General features: G+C 45.6%; 1 protein-coding gene and 1 pseudogene across 2 annotated transcripts in view; one reads left to right on the forward strand and one right to left on the reverse strand.

The window, feature by feature from the left end:
* Positions 1 to 3,937, forward strand: part of CHD7 (chromodomain helicase DNA binding protein 7) — a 177,761-nt gene extending 173,824 nt beyond the window's left edge. For both annotated transcript variants that reach the window (XM_087825395.1, XM_087825396.1), the window contains exons 37-38: positions 161 to 265; positions 1,966 to 3,937. In XM_087825395.1, the coding sequence (XP_087681521.1) occupies positions 161 to 265; positions 1,966 to 2,877 (1,017 nt within the window). In that variant the 3' untranslated portion in view covers positions 2,878 to 3,937. The remainder of the gene's footprint in view (positions 1 to 160; positions 266 to 1,965) is intronic.
* A 13,138-nt stretch (positions 3,938 to 17,075) lies between these two features.
* On the reverse strand, positions 17,076 to 18,559 carry LOC107526450 (ribosome production factor 1-like; annotated as a pseudogene).
* Between the last annotated feature and the right edge of the window lie 1,771 nt (positions 18,560 to 20,330).

Here is a 20,330-nt window from a genome sequence, read left to right on the forward strand (position 1 = left end):
CTTATCCCAGAAAGAAATGTTTTATCCTGATATTTTTAATTTTTTTAAAAAAAGATCACATTTCTTTCTGAATGTATGTACGTGATATGTGCATGAAAAGTGTATGTAGAGAGATGGTACAGGGAAGGGGAGAACTTATGTTTCCCACTCCTCTCCCCAGATGGGTGGAGCTATGGCGCCTCCAATGAAGGATCTGCCCAGGTGGCTGGAAGAAAATCCGGAGTTTGCAGTTGCTCCAGACTGGACTGATATCGTTAAACAGTCTGTAAGTACACGCTCTGCATGTCTGCCGAGGAAGGTATCTAAACAAAACTTTTCCTGAATTTTTATTTATTTTCTACTGGCCACGAATAGAAAGATGTAGAAGAATAGCCTAAGCGAATTGACATAATACATCATTTTCATACATTCTAAATACAGTGTGTCTTGTGTCCATACATCATTAATCCCAAGCGTGTTAATTAGCTCTGATTTAAGAGGATTGTGTTGAAATGCACATTCACAGTCTCAGAGGTGAACTTCCTACAGAGCAGCACCCCCCCAGGTAAACTTAGTTAACAGTCTACCTATGGAATGGAATTTATGGTGGATTAGAGTATTAAGATTAACTGTGATTTCTGATATTAAAATAAACCAGCAGCCGGCCTGCGTGGCTCAGCGGTTGAGCATCGACCTTTGATCCAGGAGATCAAGGTTTAATTCCTGGTCAGGGCACATGCCCAGGCTTCAGGCTCGATCCCCCGATAGAGGGCGTGCAGGAAGCAGCCAATCAATCACTCTTGTCATTGATGTTTCTGTCTCTTTTTTTCCCTCTCCCTTCCTTTCTCTGAAATCAATAAAGATACATAAAAAAATTTTTTAAATAAAACCAGCAATTTCCAACCTTTTTCATCTCATGGCACACATAAACTGATAATTCCTAAAATTCCTCGGCATACCAAAAAATATGTTTTTTGCCAATCTCACAAAAGAAATAGGTATAATTTTGATTGATTACCTACCTATTTTACTCCAAAGTGACTTTTTAGAACTTCAGGTGCCTTACTTGCATACAAGGATTTCTGGTACCAAGAATTAACCAATCAGAAACAGCTTTATTATGTGATGTGCCCAATAAGATGCAATTCTATTATATGACCTATATATTTATGGTTCAAGACAGGGCATTCACACTGGATGGCTGCTGTTGTGTTGGCTATTGTCATTTTTTTATTTGACAATCTAAGGGAAAAGAGGTCAGTGCCTCTTACTAAATAGTCAGGTAGCCCACATTTTAAAAATACTTGCAGCACACTGGTTGAAAAATCACTAAAATACAACAATTCTGCCTAAATTTTTTTAAGATTAATTTGTTAATGATGTCTTAATTCTTTTTTGTTTGTTTGTTTGTTTGTTTTGAAGTATACAGTAAAACAGCTTATTTTTCTTTTGGTGTCTAGTAATGTCAACCCTACCACATGCATAGCACGTGAACTGCCACCGTGATCAGAATGCAGGCAGCCCCACCCCCCGGACACCCTGGTGTCAGTGGCTCCCTCACCACCTCCCACCCCCCACCCTGACAACTGCTGATCTGTTCTCTGTCCCTAGAGTTCTGTTTTACTGAGGATGTCATAAACAGAAGCATAAAGTGTGTAACCTTTTGTTTCACTTACATTGAGATTCAGCCAAGTGGTTGCATGTGTGTGTGGGAAGTTTGTTCCTTTTCGTTGCTGAGCAGCCCTCTGGCTCTACAGTGACCTCACCGGCAGAGCAGCCTTTGACAGTTTTTATGCACCTCAGCACAATCCAGTGAGCTAATGTGATGCTAAAATATAGAAGCTTTGCTTTCGTAAGTTGTAGAGCGGAAATACTTGCTTGGTATTTCCATTCGGAACGTCAGCTCTGAGGCCGGCGCAGAGGCCCCGCTGACGGTAAGCCGCCTTCGGCAGCTCTGATGGCCACTCTGCCCCTCTGCCCCTTCAGGGTTTTGTTCCCGAGTCGATGTTTGACCGGCTTCTCACTGGACCTGTGGTGAGGGGAGAGGGAGCGAGCCGGAGAGGAAGAAGGCCCAAGAGCGAGATCGCCCGGGCGGCGGCCGCAGCCGCCGCGGCCTCCACGTCGGGCATCAACCCTCTGCTGGTGAACAGCCTGTTTGCTGGCATGGACCTCACGAGCCTTCAGAACCTCCAGAGCCTCCAGTCCCTCCAGCTGGCGGGCCTCATGGGCTTCCCTCCGGGCCTGGCGACAGCGGCCGCTGCCGGAGGCGACGCCAAGAACCCTGCTGCCGTGCTGCCCCTCATGCTGCCGGGCATGGCGGGCCTGCCCAACGTGTTCGGGCTGGGCGGGCTGCTCAACAGCCCGCTGTCCGCTGCTGCTGGAAACGCCACTACTGCTGCCGGCCAGGGCGAGCCGGAGGACGGCGCCCCGAAGGGCGAGGAGAAAGGCCACGAGCACGAAGACGAGAGCAAGGACTCCGAGAAGAGCGCGGACGCCGCCTCGGCCGCCGACTCCGCCAACGGCTCCGTTGGTGCTGCTAGCGCCCCGGCCGGGTTGCCCTCCAACCCGCTGGCCTTCAACCCTTTCCTCCTGTCCACCGTGGCCCCGGGCCTCTTCTACCCGTCCATGTTTCTACCTCCGGGACTGGGGGGATTGACGCTGCCCGGCTTCCCCGCGCTCGCAGGACTTCAGAACGCCGTGGGCTCCGGCGCGGAAAAGGCCCCCGACAAGGCCGAGGGCGCCGCCTTCCAGGAGGAGAACCTCGAGGGCAGCGACGCCGAGGAGAACCTGGACAAGACTGCCGAGTCCTCCCTCCTAGAAGACGAAATGGCACAGGGCGAAGAGCTGGACTCGCTGGACGGGGCGGACGAAGCAGAAAACAATGAAAACGACGAGTAACCAGTACCAGTTCCCGTTGAAGTGTTTAAAACTTTTGACAAGTGGTAGTCCTACTGTTTACACTCACAGTTAATGTTCATACCTAGTTTTATAAGCTGTTCTGTAACATAGTGTAGCAAAAAAAAAAAGAAAAAAAAAAAAGTCCAAGTCATGTTATACAGGTGTGTCAAAAGGTATCTTGGTCATTAAGTATTGTGCAGTGCATTATTTATTATCCCTAGGAGAGATGAAATTTGAGAGGTGATCATGTCTTTTTAAGGAAACTCACATAATGCTCTGCTTTCTCCCCTCTTCTTTTGGTACCATTGGTATTATAATAAAGAGCAATTTGTAACTGAGTGGCACTAATGGAAGGAAGCGCTGCTCAAAGGAAGTATGAAGTTATATATTTAATTTTTTTAATTTTAATTTCTTTGCTGTGAAGGTCAGGATGAAATTTACCATACATATCACACTTGCTCATTTGTCTCCCTTTCTGACGGTAGGGGGTTCCCACACTGGCACAGACACACACCGTACACTCTGACAATCTCCACGTTAGTGTGAACGTCTCTGTCCGGAGGCGCAGCAATAATAAGGCAGCTGTTGAATGTGAAGGGTCCCTTTGGAAATTAACCTACTGGGAGGGTTCTTGCCAGATAGAACTACAGTTCCATTGTCTCGTGGTCTTGTAATGCACTGGTATAAACAAACTAAATAGATGAATAAAGAGTGAGAATAGAGAATCAGGTACCTTTTTTAAATTAAAGGACTTTGTTACTTTAGCCACAAAGCTAAAACAGCATTACCTCAGCTCTAAACTAGCCTTGAAGTTTACAGACATGACTTTGTAAATGTATTGTTTTTCTTTGTTGTGATGTCCTTTTATTTTTTTTTTCCTTGAAAACTGCTATCATGTAAGATAAAATGTAAATTGCTGCCAACTGTAGTAATGATGCTTTTAATAAAAGTGACCCATGATATGCAGAAATGTAATTATAGAATGTAGCGTGTAGGGGAACTGGTGTTCACTCTATTTTTTGTATCCGCAATAGATGCAAATACAGCATTCTGGCCTTTGTACAGTTTCTTGATATATCCTATTCTACTAGATTAGCTGTTAGTAGTGCGCTAAACGGATTGTCTTCAGACGAGACGGCAAGAGAAACCTTAAATTACCTGCACATAATTCCACTCCAGATATCTCAGCAGAACCACACACAAAAACCTCCTATTACTCCCTCCAAAGGGCATCGGCGCCCGAGAATACTTAAAAATGTGTGCAGCGCCTGATAATGTGGTACACTGCAGAACAAAAGGGCAGGAGAAAAATGAAGCTTTAATAGGCACAATATCTAGGTCATTTATCCTTGGTTAATGGGTAGAAAAACACAATGCCGAGTGTCAGCAAGGGACACAAAGGCACGCTGGTGTCCCGCGGACCAGTGCTTGATGCCAGGAACGGCGGAAAACCCAGGCGGAATGAAAAGGGACCCGCTTAAGCACGCCAAGTGCACACGCGCGCACAGACTCGGGAGCGGCGGATCCGCGCACCCCTCTGTGACCTCTGATATTTGAGGTAAAGTCCAATTTGAGAGCTACTGTTCTTACCTTTTCATGTCACCTGACCAAACACAAAGCTGTGTTTCCAAGCAGTGAAAAAAGAGAAGAGGGGTGTCCGCAGGCCTGCGAATGTCGCCTCCCTCCACGCCCTCCCCCACGCGCGCACACAGCCCATCCCCACCCGATGTTACAGGACCGGCCGTCTCAGTCCCTGTAGACAGTGAGATTCGCTTAATTTACATCCCAAGATGAAAACACGCCCATCATGACCTGGAAAAGGAACGACGTGAAGCCGCCACCTCAGGGAACCCGTGGTTGTTTCTCCCTCGTTACCGTTCTTGCCTGGAAGTTACCCAGTGGGAGGTGTGCACTGAGGAAAGTGCCTTTCAGAGAAGATCCTCCGAAACGGAATTCTTTGAACATGGGAAATAAAACTAGATCTGCGTGAAGTGCAGAGAATTTAAATATTTAAATAATTGAAAGGGTTTTTTTTTTTTTTTAAGCCTTAAAATAAGACTTAGAGAGACTTCTGTTTAATAAAATGAGTCATAAAAGGGTCTTTTTCTAAAATTCTTTATAGTCTTGGAAGTTTTCCTGTAACCTTCTGTAAATAGAGCGTATGATGTGCCTGGCGCTGTGAGAAGGAAATGCTGAGAGCAACGATGGTCTTCAAAGCAGAGGCATCGCTAGCTCTTGCCAGAGGAACCCTGAGTAGCTAGTCCACGGCCAGCTTTGGGTTTTCTGGAATTCACCTGTTAAAACATTCAATTTTCCACGTTGGGAAATGCTTTTTTTTCTTTCTCCTAATGGAATTAATTTTTGACATTAGGTCTTGAATTGACCTAAGTTAGAAATATTTTAAATGCAGCCTGGTGCTAAGTGGTGGTCATTGTGTGCTTAGTGTAAATTGGGCACCAAGGTGCTGAGTGGTTTCCATGGCCTGGCTGCTTAATCATCACTTCTCAAGAGGGAAATGCAGTTTTTCCAGAGAAAACACATGAGAGTTTAAGGAACTGGCCAGCAGTAAACATAGCTGCATTCGAACCCAGGCACGCTGGCTACAGAGCCTACCTATGCTCTCCTAGCTACTGCACTCTCGGGCCTCTGAGGGAAAATCACTGTATGATGAGCTGAAGTGTTTGGGGGCTTCTGTATTTTTCTGTTTTTTCCACAAATTCCTCCATAAGGAATCTGAAGTTTGATGTTGAGAATTAAGAGAAAGTCTACATGAAGTAGAGCCTGGAAGAGTGTGAGCGCTAAGGAAACTCAAGTCCCAGTTAACTCAAATTTGGATTTATCTTGCCCTATGAGTATATTTTATTAAGAAATCAAGCTCTTATAAAAGGTGAATCTACTCAAGCTTTAGAGCTAGTAACTTGCAAACCTGGTATTTGAACCCAGATGGATGCAACTTCAAGGTCCAGGCCCTTGACCGATGCACTAGCGTAACGAACATTCTCCAACACAGTGGGTGCTGGCTGCTGATTCAGTGGCGAGAATACAGCAGTGAAAATAAAGCCCAGTCCCCTGCTGTTACGGAGCTTACACTCTAGAAGGAAGAGACAGGTGATAAGCAGATTACAGATAAAACTTACGTAGATTGAGGAATGTATTAAATAATGTGGTGAGTGGTCAAGGGGGTTCCTAAGGAGTGGACAGCTTTGCTTACACCCGAGGGATGAGAGGCAGGAGCCAGACGAGAGCTGATTGGAGAAAGTTCCAGGCAAAGGGGACAGCCAACGCAAGGACCATGAATTGGGAGTGAGTTTGAAAGATGAGGGGGCTCGAGGAACCTGTCTGCCTGGAAGAACGGGGAGGCAGGGGCTAGGGTGGCCCTGGTGGGGGTTTGGGTTTCCCTTTAAGTGCGGTACAAAGTCTTTGGAAGGATTTATGCAGGAAAGTGACCTGGTCATATGAATGTTAGAGAGGGAGCCTCCTGTTTACATTAGCTGGATAATTTGTATTAACTCTTCAGGATTACTCCTACTGAAATATACCTAAAGTAAAACCAAGAGGTGAATGTACACTATGCTTTTTAAAAAGAACTCCATGATTAGTGTTACAAGGTACAGGGAACAGAAAAATTTCCCTCCATGCCGTTACAAGATTATCTGTTCAGTTCAATTAGAATTACTTGTTTATTATGTTTGGGAGGAGTTTTAAACTATTTCTTAAAGGTAGCGGAGGTCAGACGGTATGTGCATTGGTGTGTGGTTGAAATGTGTGTGTGCCGTGAGCATCACTGTGTCTCCAGAGCCACCAGTAAATTTAAATTAGGAAGCAAAACAATGCAAACGACTTCTACTAACAAGCACTTAAAAGTTAGACTATATCTAATTCATTCAACTTGGCTCTCTAATGAGCAATTTTATGTATTTTCTTAGCATGGATAAGATTTACCACAGTTTCATAAAGTAAAGTAAACTACATTTGGCAAAATAGATGAATAAATTAACATCTGGATTACTTAATCGAATGTAAGACTCCTTCGGTGAGAAGGATTTCATCTTGAATTTTTTATTGGGAGAGTCACCCAATTTGGAGATTTTTCTGGTAGGAGTTAGGATGGTGATTTTCAAAGTATTTTGAACTATTAAGTCATTTTTATGTTTAAGGTTTCTGCTCAACTTCCCTGTTCTCCCATTCTTACTGAATCTCTAAGTCTAAAGCAGCACAAAAATACTCCTTGTGTGTATGTGTTGGCGATGTGGCTCCACCTCCTACTGGGTCTGTTGGTCAGTAGATCTTATTTTGGATCTGCCAATGTAGAGTTAAATTTTAATTTGCATTTCCTTAATCAGTGAATGTTTACCATGTGATTTAAATAAAACTGAAGAACAGGGTAACAACAATTAAAATTTCAGATATTCTTTCATCCAGCATCATCTTCACAACACTTTACTCTTGTAACTTGTTTAGCTCCTAAGCTATAACAAAAGTTGCATCAATTGAGCAGACAGATGGTGGGACCCGCCTCCAAGTGCTTACAGACGCGCTGAGTGTGGTGCTTCCCGCGACGGCTCCTTCCTGTGAACCTGCCGTATTCACGAGGCCCTTACTGGACTCCGAGACAAATTTGTCACGGTGAATTTTAAGTTACAGCTAAAGGACAGCATAATAGATTTCTGATGTATAATACAGAGAAACACCAAGTCAAAATATTGTTCAGTAATCACTTAATACTCTACTCGACGGGGCTTCCTCCATTGTTGCTTGGCTGCCTCTGCATTTTGATCTGAAAGCTCGATTTCAAAATTACAAATGAGAGAAACCTGATGCTTTCTGTGCCTGGAGCCAGGTACCGCAGTGGCTTCGTATCCTTTGCAACCCAAAACCACCCCACTCGCCAGTCGCAGCTCAAGAGACCTCGACTTGGAGGTAGGCTGGGCGACTGAAACCTAAGCAGGCTGTAAATTTAATAGTTTGGGGAGCACACATCACATTTAGAACAGAAGCCTCCTGTCCAGCATGTCTCACCATGTTTCCTCAGGAGTCGGGAAGCCCTTCACATTTTAGAATTCAGCATTTTTTTTGTTAATAGACACTTGTGAGTGAATCCAGGCCACACCCCAGTGTTCTTGCCACCACCCTAGGTGAGGCGGGGTCATTTGCCCAAGGCCCAGTGGTAAGACAAGTGTGGTGGGGAGAACTGACCTTTAGACTTCGGGGGGGTGTCTAGCTGTGGACTCTGTGTCTCAAGTACAAACCTGCCATTCACGTTAACTCGGTCTGCATACAGTCTCAAACAAAAACCCCAAACCTAAATTAGAATAAGCTACAAACTCCTTTAATAACAACTGATGTTATGATCTGAGGAAGAACAAACCAGAAGGTTCCAGATTCTCATGCTGCAAGAAAAAGGTACTAGAGAAGGACAATTGAAAGATATTCGAGTTAAAAAACAAGCAGTTACGATCGCGCTTCCCATCCGTGCTGATTTTATGTGTCACCTATGAACTGACAGTCTTACGTATTTGTGTACGTTATGAAAGCTTGTCCTGTAGGGCTTGGGTAGTGAGTGAGCTCTGAATTTCTGAATCGCTCTGAAAGGCGGCCCCAGCTAAGTCTGAAACTTGAAGTTCCTGCGAGGATGGGAACCCCAGCAGCAGGTTTTCTGGGCTGTCGGCTTTGCAAACCCGTAGCTGCAGAGCTACCGCTCTCTCCCTGGGCCCAGGGGCCCTGCGAGGCACCTCCAGGGTCCTTTGCATCCTACTGTGAGATTCCCAGGCTGAGAGCGGCCGCTGTGTCCGGCCGCGGAGCATCGTGCTCCCCCTGAGCGGGCCTGCTCCTCAGTTCCTGCAGCTTCGGCCGTGGCGAGCTGCTGAGGAGCAGCTGGGCTAATCGGAATAGCCCGAAGGGTGACATAAAACCATTTAAAAACCTCCCTTTCCCCCTCACTCTCCACGAGGTAAAATTACAAACCAACCCCATAGCCCCTTTTTCTTTAGAGTCCCATTTTGCAGAGAACCTGTGTGTGCTAAGACAGAAGCCAGACTGATTAACAGCAATGGCAGCTCGGTGGCGGTGGCAAGGTGCCTGGCCCTGCCCCTCGGTCCCTCGGGAAAATTGAGACAATTCCATTGGCTATCAGAATATATGGTGGGGGTACCTTGGGGGGGGGGGGAAAGCTTAAAATTTACTTTTCAGCCCCACACCTGTCTATTAATACAAGTATCAACTGTTTATTACCATTAAAACCCTGTTGGGGATAATTACTGCGAAAAATCTGAACACTGTCTGATGTCAAGGAAACAAAAGCTGCTTGTATTTATGTTGGTTTTTTTCACGCGGCTTGGGAGCAAGCCGAGTGCGCAAACAACGCTGACCTGTGAGAGGCGGGATGGAACCAAGACACCAAAGGTGTAAAATTTTCGCAAGAAGAAAAGCAACTTTGAGACTCGCTTGTTGTTTCTCCTTGTATTTGGAGCTCAAATGACGACAGAGCTAAAATCTCATCTTCGGTCGACCTGCTTCAGACCCGCCCAGGCTTCTGTCGCCTGCCTGTCTGCGCGTCCGAAAGCCTCCTCTCAGCAGTTTGCTGTTTTGTTTTGTGGTGTGGCCCAGCAGTGAGGCAGAGAGATAGAGGGCGGGGGGCAGGGCCATGCTCTTGGACACGTGCCCAAGAGCTGAAACGCGGTCGATGAGGCACCTTTCTTCTCGGGACCATGCGAAGGATGATGTCCTCCCTGCCCTCAAGGGGACACTGACTCCACCATAACGAGAGGCTTTAGGCAGACCCACAGCTCGAATGGCTGTTACGCGTACGAATTAGCCTGGCCAGTTGAGTGTCACTTGCAGCAAAATGTACTGAGTAATTAAGAAGGTCCTGAGCCCATAGATCCTGGGAGAGGGCCCGATTGGCTGTCCTCGGCTGCAGGTAATTTCACCTCCCTGCCCTCACAGCCTCACCCAGGGCCCAGGCAGCTTAAACTCACCTGGTTTTACCTGAAGGCGAGGCCATCTAGGCTGCTTTCATTGCAGAAAAAAAAACTTTAGAAGCTTCAGTTAAATGACTCACACAACAGCCTCTCCTGCATGAGCACGGTTATGATGCCATTTCGCTTGGTGGTGCCACCAACAGTGGCCTAAAAATGATGGCAGCAGTGGCGGAGAAGAGCACCCCCGCTGCCAGAGTCCACAGGCCGGCTTCCTTCTGGGACTGGACACCTTGCTTGAGGGCTCAAGGCAGACGTGTCGCGCTTTGGGCCTCCCTACGTGTAGCCTCCTCTCTCTCAAGGCAAATGCCACGGTGTATACTGAGGACACTTTGGGTTAAGTTCACTGGAGAAAGGGAATAGTAGGCATCATTCTTGTCCTTAAGCAGCAATCCGTCGGGGAATGTTTCACTGCAGCTGGAGGCTACGCTGGGGCTGGGCCTGAGGGGCAGAGAATGGAGTCAGGTGTTTTTTCAGTCTCAAGGACCTTAGCATGTTGCAGACATAGTTTATATAAATAACATATCTGCCTGCAATTTACAGAGTTCAAAACATTTTGCATGTGTCATCTCAAGTGATACGGCCTTGAGACCACACGTTTTAGAGACTAAAGATATTAAGGCTCCGAGATCCAAGGCTAGCAAGGGGCTTGGTTGGGACTTGCAGGCAGCCTGCTCTCTAAACCCAGAGATCCTTCTTTCTAGCACATTCTCACACCGCACAGCGGGCAGCCCTGCGTACAAGAGCTTGTTCCTCTCTGAGCCTCGCCTTCCTCACCCTCGCTTGTCAGTTTGGAATAATAATCATACTGATCGTAATACTGCTTCCTGATAGTGTGTGTGAGGATTAGGGTGAATCTGGGGCGTCCTTAGTGTCCAGCACTGACTGACACTCCATGTAAACCATCATCTCATGAGCTCCGAGGACATGACGTAGCAGAGGGCAGTGAAGAGCCCTGAGGACGTGGCTGGGTGATGTGGTCTGTAAGGGACATTCACAGAAACGAGGCTGGTGCCATCCTGAAAACACAGGAGGTTCTCAGTGGACCAGAGCAGAGCAGGGCCTGGAGGAGGGAGTCGGTGGGCATGAGGCTTTCTGGAGCCCTGGCTCTCAGAAGCGAGAGAGAGAGTTATTCTGGGACCTCGTACACATTCATATTCAGGTAAGAACTTTTTCAAAACTTCTCAAAATGCAACATATTCTTTCTCCCTGTAATGCACTCTAATCTTTTTGTTGTATTCTGTTTCATTAAAGAATTTATCATTCCCCTCTAAATTGATTTTAACATTCAATAATGGGTGGCGGCCTTCTTTTTGAAAAATTGTGCTTTTAAAAAAGGATTCTTAACATGGGTCCTTAGATGGGCTTTGAGGAAGGAAGGTGAAGGTAGCCCCACGTCCTCTGAAGTCAGATGTACAATTATGTGTGTGTGTGTCTGGAAAGAGGGTCCCTAAGTTTCATCCGGCCCTTAATGTATCTATGACTCCCTCTTTGAGATGGTAGTAAGAAAGGACCAGAAAATTAGATTTGAGTTGACTTGGGATTGCTTTAATTTTTTCTAATTTTTTATAAATTATTTTTCAATTACAGTTGTCTTACAAAATATTAGTTTTAGGTGTACAACATAGTGATTAGACATTTATATACTTTACAAAGTGATCACCTTAAGCCCGGTACCCATCTGACACCTGACATACTTCCTGCCATGTTATTGACTGTATTCCCTCTGCTATACTTTACATTTGGGGTCGCATTTAAATGCCACTGGAGATGGGAATCTGACGAAAGACCAGTCCTTGAAGAGGAAAGCCCAGTTTGCAATTAAATGGAGTATTCCCTCCACATGCCTCCTGCACAGAGGACTCCTGTCTCCATTGTGGCCCAGCCAGCAGTTGTGACTGCCTCTTTTTCTCCTGCACAAAGTGGGCATGGTAATAGCACCTACCGACTAGGCCTGTTTTGAGGGCTGAATGAGGTAATGCATGCGGAGCTACTGAGCAGAACTGGCACAAAATAAACACTTTCACAATGTCAAGTATTGTCCATACTGTCCCTGCGTGACGATGGTACCACAGGGAAGGTCGTCCCCATTGTATCGGCCCCATTCTTGTGTGAGTGTGTTTGTTTTTACTGGGATGAATTATTTTCTCACCCATCAGCACCAAGGCTGATGGAAACTCAGGGCAACCTAGTACATCTCGAGGCCTTTCTCTTGGTCCTCAAGAAAAACTAGAAGACAAAAACGAGACCTTTTCTCCCCATCTGGCTTCTGGAAGCTGCCCCTGGACCTGGATAGCATCCCTGCCCAGCTGACCCAGGTTCCTGGGCACACAGGTGTGCCCACTCCTGCCAGATGGCAGAGAGCACCTTAGTCACCACTTCCTTCGCTCCATCGAGCTCTGGCCCCCACATGTGGTATAAAAATCAAATTAAAATGTAACAAAATAGGTCCTGGAGAGTTGCCCTCAGCTTTCTCAGGAAGAAGCTGAGGTGAAAGGGAAAAGGTCTTTTTGCATGAGGTGCTTGCCTTTGGGAAGTCTGGATTTCTGCTTTCTTATTTAAAAGGTTCCCCACATAATTTGCATCCATGCTGCTCAGGCACAGGAGCCGGGGCCCCACGCAGCAGCAACTCGGGTCAGCAGTCAGAAATGCAGCAGACTCGGGCTGTGCAGGACACAGGTGGACAGTGGATCAGGTCCCCAAGGAGAGGGCGAAAGGCAGGCAAACAAGTCCTCGGCCAGGAAGCAGCTCTTTTTTTCAACGCTTGGTTTAAAGGGTGATAGAGACAGAGGTTTTACTGGCTTTAACAGCTCACACCTGGTAAAGAATGACGATCTGTGCACCTACAGGGACTGGGCCTACTGGTTTGCAATCCAATGTTTTTATGTGTAGGTTTTCCACCAGGAAAAGGAATAGTGTGTGTTACAAGCTGAATTTTATCCCCCAGCGCCTCAGAATGTGACTGTTTGGGCATAGGGCCTTTAAAGAGGTAATTAAGGTACAGTAAGATTTGTGGGTGGGCCCTTATCCAGTCTGACCGGTGTCCTTTAAGAAGAGATTAGGGCCCGGCTGGTGTTGCTCAGTGGTTGAGCATCGACCTAGGATCCAGAAGAGGTTCTGTTCCTGGTCAGGGCACATGCCCGGGTTGCGGGGTCAATCACCAGTGCGGGATGTGCGGGTGTCGGCCGATCAATGACTCATTGATGTTTCTCTCTCTTTCTCCCTCTCCTTTCTGAAATCAATAAAGACATTTTTTTTTTTTTTTTTTAAAGAAGCGATTAGGACACTGACAGGCAGGGAGAGGACCATGTGAAGACCCACAGGGAGAAGACTGCCATCTACAAGACGAGCAGGGAGGCCTCAGAAGGAACCAACCCTGCTGACTCCTTGATCTTGGACTTCCAGCCTCTAGAACCAGGAGAGAATAAAGTTTTGGTTTTTAAACCATCCAGTCTGTGGCACTTTTTTTACAGCAGCTTGAGCAAACTCAGACCAAGTGCATTTTTTAAAATTAAACAAGAAAACCTTTTTAATGAATTCCTATAACAACGGTTGACGAGTCCGGCCAACCACATGAGAAAAGGGTAAGATAAGAGCCGCCCCTGGATGAAGGCAGCACTATGCGGCCGGAGGCCGGCGCGGGCCCCGGCTGCCGTGTCTGACCGAGCCCTGCTCTGCCGAGGACACGGCGCGGGCCCGGAGCCAGCCCCCACCTCCCGGGGCTGCTCCCTTCCCTGCAAGGTGGCAGTGAGGGTGAGGGTGAGGGTGAGGGTGAGGGTGAGGGTGAGGGTGAGGGTGAGGGTGAGGGTGGCGATGGCGGTGCCCACGCGCTCCGCCCGCGGGGAGGGTTCACGGGCTAACGCGTGCCCAGCATTTGCACCGCACCTGCACCTAGAAAGCACTCTCTGAGAGATTTTTTTTAAAAATTTTTTTTCTGAGTGATTCTTTTGTTATTATTAAAACCTGGTCAGGGCTCCAAATCTGGAACCCCCTCCTTTCCCCACGCGTGACCTTGAGGGAGTCACTGCCTCCCTGGGGCTGCTTGACTGGAACCTGAAGACCACGGTGATAGTTAGCACCCTTTCAGCTCTAACCTTTTATCAGCCTGATGAATATTGATATGAACCCTTCTGCAGGGAGTAAAGGGACGCCTTGGTGAGCTGTGAGACGCAAAATACTTTTGGGGGTTTCTATGCTCTGTGTGTTCGTGGTTGACAAACCCAAGTAAATGGGGATGCCTTTCAGGAGTGACCTTCCAAATGATTCCCTTGAAAAAAAAATCTGTACCCTTGGATTCTGTAGACATTGACACAAAAAGGAAAAAAAAACCCACCAGCAAACTTCTACTTTTAAGCTGTGCAAAGTGACTGCAGTAAATCTGTTTAGGTATCATCGTGTTTGACTTTAAGAAAATGGCTGAGCTATGGGCAAGGTAATTCAAGAAGATATAAATGGCTGCATTATAATAAGCAGACACCTATTTTAAGCATGATCTATGTTTTTGAGAAAATTCATTATAATGAGTCTTACAATACCAACCTCTTCAATGAATTTTTCATGTCTGCATACCAAGATATATATAAAACGATCGTAATCATGTACCTTTGGGGCAATGCTGAGCGCCAGCTGTTTCGGGGATGATTTATAGGTTGCCACGCTCAAGGTTAATAATCAGGAGAAACAGGTTACAGTAGGCAATGTATTTATGTCAGGTTAGAAGTTCAGTTAGTGGAGATAGCATGTTATAAGGACGCACACACTTTTAATTATTTTCTAACCACCACCCTCCCCCACTACACGCGCACATTTTCCTGCAATAAACTAAAAATAAACGATGTTTTACATAGGGAAACCTCTCTGCCAGCGTATCTCTGGTTACTGTTAGCTTTAGTTAAAGGGAAACCCACCTAGGAATTACTAGCTGTGCATGTGAAAGCACAGCTCGAAGGTGCTTGAACATCTGTGCAATGGGCCCACATAGAGGGCGTGATGGAGTTTTGTAAACATCAAGGTAATTGTGCCCGTACTGAATGGCGGCATTTTGCTGCTAGCGGGTTTTCTAGCAGGATTTCCAGAGATGCGACATGCACAAACCACAAGTCACCCTCCAAAAGCTCTAAAATGTAACTTGTCTCCCTTTGGAGACAAAATTATCGCACCAGTTTCATAAAAATCTCAGCAATGAAAACTAACGTATCTTGTAAGAAACTTAAAAAAAAAATCAATAAAGAGAAAATAAATTTTTCTGGAGAGGGTTTATCATGTTTGTCACCCGTCATCACTGATGTGGACAAGGCTCTCTCCTTTTCAGTTTCTTTCCTTCTTCTCTTTTCCCCCAGTTCCACCTCCTCGGCTCCCACTCACCCACAGGACAGCTTTCTCATATGTTTATTTTTGCTCATATATTTGTTTTCAAAATGTGTTGTTTTGTGTGCAAATACATACATATAGTTAATTATATAAATGACATTTTGTTATGTGTCAGTCTACTCTTTTAACTTTTATGAGTTGATCTTATTTTTAACAGCTTTATTGAGGTCTCGCTGGCTTAAGTTATACTGACCATGTTTAGATAAGTTCGGATGCCTCTGAAACCATCACCACAATTAAAATAATGAACCTATCACCCCAAAGGTTTACTCCTGTCTCTTTGTAAGCCCTGCCTCCCACCCTCCCGCCCCCTCAGCACCAGGCAACCACTGATCTGCTTTCTATCACTATAGATTAGTCTCCGTTTTCTAGAATTTTCTATAAATGGAATTATATGGTATCTAGTCTTTTTTTTGTCTGAGTTCGTTTACAAGGCAGAGCTGTTTTTGAGATTCACTCATGTCGTGGGCATCAGGAGCTCGTTGCTTTCTGTGGTTGAGTGGCATTCCACTGTGTGAATCTTTCAGTTTAGTTACTTAGTCACCTGCTCATGGATATTTGGGTTCCTGTGGTTTCTGGCTATTACAAATAAAGCTGCAATGAACAATCATGTGCTACTTTTTTCATAGACAAATGCTTTGATTTCTTCTGGATAAATGCATAGGAATTGAATGCCTGGATTACATAGTAGGTGTATGTTTAAATTCTTACAAAACTGCCAAACTTCTTTCCAAAGCAGTTGCCCTATTTCATTATCCTACCAGAAGTGTTTGAAGGTTCCAGTTTCTCCACAAACTTGCCAACACTTGGTATAGAAAGTCCTTTTAGTTTTCGACATTCTAATAGGCGCATTGTGGTATCTCATTATAATTTTAATTTGCATTTCCCTAATGACTAATGAAGTTAAGGATATTTTCATGTGCTTATTTGCCACCTGCATATCTTCTTTGGTGAGGTATCTATTCATATTTTCTTCTGCCCAGGTGTGGAGGAGGGTGTTTATTTTCTTATTAATGAATCCTGAGAGTTATTTTATAATTTGGATATAAGTACTTCATCAGATACACAATAAATTTTCTCCTGGTCTATGGCTTTCTTTTCACTTTCTTAAGAGAGTCTTTTGAAAAGCAAAGGTTTTTAGTTTTGATGAAGTACAACTTATCAACTTCTTATTTTTATGGATCACTTTAAAATTTAGTTAGGACATATAATGGAGGAATAAAATTCAGAAAACTTTCAGAATTGTTGGTATGGAAAATAATACAATAATTAATAAATAATAATGCAAGAATAAATGCTGTGTTTTGCATACTCACCTTTAAACCTGCTTTTGCCCCACCTGCTATGCTCAGATCATTTTCAGTCAACCGAGCAGGAGGATTCTCTACGAGGCCCGGGTGTGGGCTGAGATAAGGGTGGTAATGGAGTAGGAGGAGGCAGACTGGGCGTGTGAGCTCCCTGTTCATGCAGCTTCTGTGCGCCTTCAGTGCCCGCTCAGCTGGAATGATGGGTGCTTCTGAGGATGCCCGAGTTGATGGCCGCTGCATGAGGTGTGGTTCAGGCTGACACACATCCTACCAGGACATCGATGGCACCTGCTATTTCCTGCTCTGCAAGTTCTGTTATTATGATGTTTTCAATGCAGTGGACCAGCGCGATGTCTTTGGGGAAAGAGATGATCAGGGACCCTTTGGCACAGGGCCCTGAAACAGGACGAGGTCCTGCTGCCCGGCCAGGCAACAGCAAACGTCCGATGCCCTCTGCTCGCTGGGGTGGAGAAAAAGCATTTCTTTAGATCAGCACCCGGGGCTGCGACGATTTACTTCGGTAGAGAGAGGCCACATTGGGAAGAGTGGTGGCACAATGAGAGCAACCACTTTTTAAATTTTATTTTATATTTTTAAACTCTCATCAGAATGACTTTTATTTGTATTTCCTGCAGAAACAGTGGCTGGTAACTCATGGCACTTGGTAATTTGTCCAGACATGGAAGAGGTTGTATGAAATCAGTAAATGCTGTTTTGAAGAGTTTTCTGTCACAAATTCAAGACAGGCCTGTTCAGCAAAATCCAATACTATCCCTTCAGTGCTTTATAAATGGACTTTTCTTCTACTTGTATCCATTTCCAAGGCTTATGGATCCATTCATATGCTCTATATTTAGAATCAAAAGTTCCTTTCAGAAAAGATCTTAATTTTAAGGTAAAACATGGCCCACGTTCCTGAATTCCCTTTTTTTTTCCCTTCACTCTTGAATATGTATCTGTGGAATCTGAGGACAATATAATCCCACTGTGGAATGCGGCAACCTGCCTTCTGATTAACTGACTGTGGGCAAAGAGAGATGCAGACGTCCCTCCAACAGGATGACCCAGCCACGTTGTACAGTTATTCAGAATTATTTGAGGTATGTGTTCTGTGGGGTCCTTTCTTCTTCTCTTAAGTTCTAACACAGACGAACACCGCTCATAAATGAGCAGTTGGTCCATTTGGCAAGTGACTCAGTATTAACCCACCTGGTGTTTTACGATCTTTATGAACAATGATTAGATCTGTGAAGTCTATGAGATGCACTGTGGAATAGTTTTTTTCAGAGCCAGTCCTCTGACTGGCTGTTCACAGAGTCAAACCGTCCTCCCATGAGGTCTATCTATAGATGAGGCCTATCTATAGATGAGGCCTATCTATAGATGAGGCCTATCTATAGATGAGGTCTATCTATAGATGAGGTCTATCCATGATGAGAACCTTGGGAAAAGTTTGTCTGTGGAAGTCAGAAGCAAATTCATCTGTAGCTTCATCATATGCCACCTCTTCATCACTAGGGTCCACTGTGTTTTCATCCTATACTCGCTGGTTGCCAATGGTCTTGGACATAGGCTTTGGGATAAATATGTCTTTATTGATTTCAGAGAGAGGAAGGGAGAAAGAGAGAGACAGAAACATCAATGATGAGAATCACTGATCGGGTGCCTCCTGCACGCCCCTGACTGGGAATCGAGCGGGCAATCCCGGTATGTGCCCTGACCGGGAATCGAACTGTGATCTCCTAAATCATAGGTCGGTGCTCAACCGCTGAGCCACTCTGGCCAGGCGAGCCTCTCTCTTTCTTAAGTTTTTTTCTTAGCTGCCAACCTTTCCTTCCGCTGCCGCTGATTCCACGGAGTGAACATTAAGTGTCACCGCTGTTATTTTTTAATCTCCGAAGTGCCGAAGCCCGGAGGAGAGGCAGGCGCTTTCCGCTGCCCCATCGTCAACCACTGCAGCCTCCTGAGCTCCTTCGATGGTGCCTTGTGTCGCAGGCCTTTCTTTTTGCTGCTGCCGGTCTTCCCCATGGTGTTTGCTCCTTGGCATCTGTATGGAAACAAGCGACCACTTTATTAACTTTGCGATAAGTCCCCGTCATTCATTCTCCAAAACCCACCTATTCTCTGCATCACCACTTCTGCCCGTCACCACTTCTGCTTTCAATTCCTTTATCGATGGACATCCTTAATAAAAGGCAACAGTAACCGACTGGCTGATTTACATGCTGCGCAACCCCTGGGTCTGTGGTGAGAGAACTTATCCCTGCAGTTCTCCCAAAAATAAAGCGTGGTTTTTGGTTTACTACTTGCTTGGGGTAGCCCATGTGCTTTAGAGACGTCCATCCACTTCGTTGACCATAGTAGCCCTCACTTCACCTCGTAGGGCGAACCAAAGTGAGGATTCTTTGATTGTTGAGATGACACACTGGTGACTGCGGGAGGGCTTTAGGATTTCACAGAATCTCCCGGGAGAGGACCTTGGTCAAAACCCTATTTCTTGCCTCACTCTGACGAGAGGGCTACGGTGGTGCTCTGGTCTCCAGGACTGCTGTTTCCTAAGGCCACCAGCAAGCCAGCCTATGGCGAATACAAAACGTGGCCCTCACCTCATCCGTGCTGTTCCTGATGCTTTGACAAAGAGGCTGTTCTCACGGGGCCCGCTTTGGAGACGTGGTAAGGTCTGAGGGAATGTGTTTCACTTATTTGACATTCCTCTTTCTCCAGACTCCAAGTCCTTCGAGTCCTTCCACTACATTTTATCGACTGATTTTTGGCATCTCAGTCTCCAGCAGGGACTATCAGTAAGTACAGACTTCAATTGACTAAACAAGTAAACAGCTGCGACTGTTTGAGTGGCCTAAGCTGGCTGCCTGAATCCAGACTCTCTGGAAATACCTGTATCAACTAAAGTCAGTTCAGTCTACAGATATGTCCTCCCTCCTCTGTGTGGCTTTTCCCAAGGCCCCGTAAGTATCTGCCAGATCTGTGAGAAAGTCAGTTCCTTGTTTGGTAAGTCTTTTCTGCTTGGGTTTGGTATTAGCCCGGAAATATGCTGGAACAGAAAAAGGGCAGAGTGAAAAAACTGGTGAAACCCGAAGAAAGTCTGCAGTTTAGCTAATGAATTACACTAGCATTAATTTCTTAGTTTTAATCATCGTATTACGGGCATGTAAAGTGTTAATTTAGGGGAAGCTGTATGAAAGGTGTACTCTGTGCTATTTCAGCAACTCATCTGTACATCTAAAATTATCTCAAAATGACAAGTTAAACCAAAAAACAAACAATATTATGCCCTATAACCAACGGCACATTTGAATGGAGGGAAAATGCGGTATTTTCGCCTCTCCATCTGCCGTTTCCCTGAGTGATCCCATCAGGACTACCAGGCACCAGGGATCAGCAGGATGAGAGCAGGCAGGGTGGGAGGGGAAAGAGAGAAGTGGGCAAGAGGTGGCGGGGAGGCCCCATAACACGCTCTTGGGGAAGATATTTTCAAGCAGGGACTTTGGAGATCGTAATTTATCAGTCTGGGGTTAGGAGGAAGAGTTGGTCTCTTATTTAGAAACGATATTCCTCCTAATTACAATATTGCCCAATTGAAATTTCTGTGATGATGGCAACGTCCTAGACCTGTGCTGCTCTAGGCTGTTACCACTAACCCACGTGGCTGTGGAGCACATGAAATGTGGCTCACGTCATGGAAGAACAAATTTAAACGAGATAGTCACTCCTGACTAACAGCTGTCACATGGCACAGAGCCCTCTAGTAACTAGCTCAAGCCTTTTTTTTCTGTTGATC

Source organism: Miniopterus natalensis, chromosome 16, assembly GCF_054644295.1.
Source record: "Miniopterus natalensis isolate mMinNat1 chromosome 16, mMinNat1.hap1, whole genome shotgun sequence".
In the NCBI taxonomy this organism is placed as follows: domain Eukaryota; kingdom Metazoa; phylum Chordata; class Mammalia; order Chiroptera; family Miniopteridae; genus Miniopterus; species Miniopterus natalensis.